Here is a 1,883-nt window from a genome sequence, read left to right as displayed (position 1 = left end):
AAAAAAAAAAAAAAAAAAAAAAAAAAAAAAAAAGTATCAACTATATTTTAAAAAAAGAGACTAACCCTTACAAGGGCTCAGACTCACACCAGCAACTGTTAGGCAGTTGACAAACGTTACCTGTTTAATTTTACCTGTGGGGTCTGAGATTTTTCACTTGAAACCTGAGCTGTCTTGGAATACACTCAAAGGGTGTTTACTGTTAAGCCTACTGACACCGGGGTCAAGACCTCTTTTTTGGAATTCCCATCTGTTATTCAGACTTCAAATCTAGGTCAAGTTATTTAATCTCCCTGGGTCTGTATTTTCCTACCTGTAACGTGTGTATAATAGTACCTACCGCACAAGATTTATGTATTTCAGAAGAGGCGAAGTGGCTGCCGCGTAGTAGCAACACAGTAAACGCCTGATAAACAGCAATTATTTTTTTAAGGCGCCTCTCAGCAAAAGGCTCAAGCAGCGCCTCTAGGCCCCACTGTTTGCCCCAAACCCCGTCCCCATCCCGCCGCCCTACCCCCGCCCCCGGCCCCCAGCTGATAGCAGCAGCCCCGCCCCCGGCCGTTATCCCCCCACCGCGCTCCATCAATTTCTCTCCTCCAGGATTTATTCCTCACCGCCCACCGCCCACCGCCCACCGCCCACCGCGTGAACACCCGTCCTTCGGTTCTCCAGGATCCTTCCGCAGTGTTCTCACCTCTCAGTGTTGTTGACGATCACTCCGCCGCCCTCCGAGTGGTTCTTGTTGAGCGCCATAGTCTCTCCGAGAGGGGTCCCGAGACTCGCAACGCAATGCGCCTGCGCCCCTCTGTGGCCCGCCCCTAGTGGCGTCGTTCGTATTAGATCCAGCCAATCACAGCTCCCGAGGGGAGGCTGGACCAACCACATGAGCCCGACTGTCACGTGGTAACAGTGTACTACCTTTCCCCCTCCCCACTAGTAACTCCTGCATCACAAACAAGCCCAACACTACGATTCCCAGCAGGCAATGCTCTCCCAGCCTCGATCTCTCCCTACGTTGGGGCCGGAGAGGCATTCTGGAACTTGTAGTCTTCGAGACCTGAGGCCCGGCTGGACTCCATTATTTGCATAACCATCAGCCGCTGTGCTCCCTACCCCGCCTCCTCAGAAGGGTGGCTGTCAGTAGTTTGTCTCCTTGCATTGGTCTTAATTCTAAAGACTGGGCTCGCGTTCATGAAGCCTACACCGGCAGAATGTACCATGTGGTGTTTGCAACCCTGAACAGTCACTCAGTGAGGCGCCTTCGTTCACTCACGGACGTTTTGGGGGCACTTTGTGTGCGGCTCTGCCCAGGACATGGCTAGTGGATGCAGCCCTACAGATAAACGGAAGACCCAGCCCCTTCCAGGGCATATTGGGCTAATGGAGTCAGCACAAACTGCCACCCCTTAATCCACCCAAATCCAGACTCTCCGAGGTGTGAGAATTTCTTGGGGAGCGGAGGCTGCACCCGAGGCCCGGCCTGCCGCGTAGAGCGGGTGCCCACCTACCTCCGCCTCCATTGCAGCTGGCCTCGCAGTGGCGCTGCTGGCTTTAGAATGTTCCAGCTTTGCTGCCTGGCATCCCTGCAAGATTTACTGAATGGAACCTGGCACCCTGCTAGACCGGAGCCAGATAATATGACTTTCAAAATTGAGCTGACTCATATTAGCTCATGATTCAGCACTGGGCGCTTCCACTGCCTCTGCAGTTCTCCAAACTCCCTCCACCTCCAAGTCAGTCTTTGGTCAGTCTTTGGGGGGAGATTATGAGGGTCTTCAGGTCCACTAGTGGCTGTTCTAGTGTATCAAAGGATCAGAGTTTGATTTTTTAAATTTTTTTTTGGTTTTCAGTGGACCTTTAATTTATTTATTTATATGTGGTGC

At 52.0% G+C, this 1,883-nt stretch overlaps 1 protein-coding gene across 3 annotated transcripts in view; it reads right to left on the bottom strand.

Annotated features, from left to right (window-relative positions):
- Nucleotides 1–1,526, bottom strand: part of Wbp2 (WW domain binding protein 2) — an 8,035-nt gene extending 6,509 nt beyond the window's left edge. For 2 of the 3 annotated variants that reach the window (XM_015504173.2, XM_048797855.1), the window contains exon 1: nt 695–823. In XM_015504173.2, the coding sequence (XP_015359659.1) occupies nt 695–753 (59 nt within the window). In that variant the 5' untranslated portion in view covers nt 754–823. Of the gene's footprint in view, nt 1–694; nt 824–1,508 lie in introns of those variants that run through there. The other variant, XM_048797853.1, reaches the window with a different exon arrangement.
- Between the last annotated feature and the right edge of the window lie 357 nt (nt 1,527–1,883).

The sequence above is a fragment of the Marmota marmota genome, unplaced genomic scaffold (genome assembly GCF_001458135.2).
Source record: "Marmota marmota marmota unplaced genomic scaffold, marMar, whole genome shotgun sequence".
NCBI classification, from domain to species: Eukaryota; Metazoa; Chordata; class Mammalia; order Rodentia; family Sciuridae; genus Marmota; species Marmota marmota.
The sequence above is the reverse complement of the archived record's forward strand: the minus strand, read 5'-3'. Positions and strand labels throughout refer to the sequence as shown.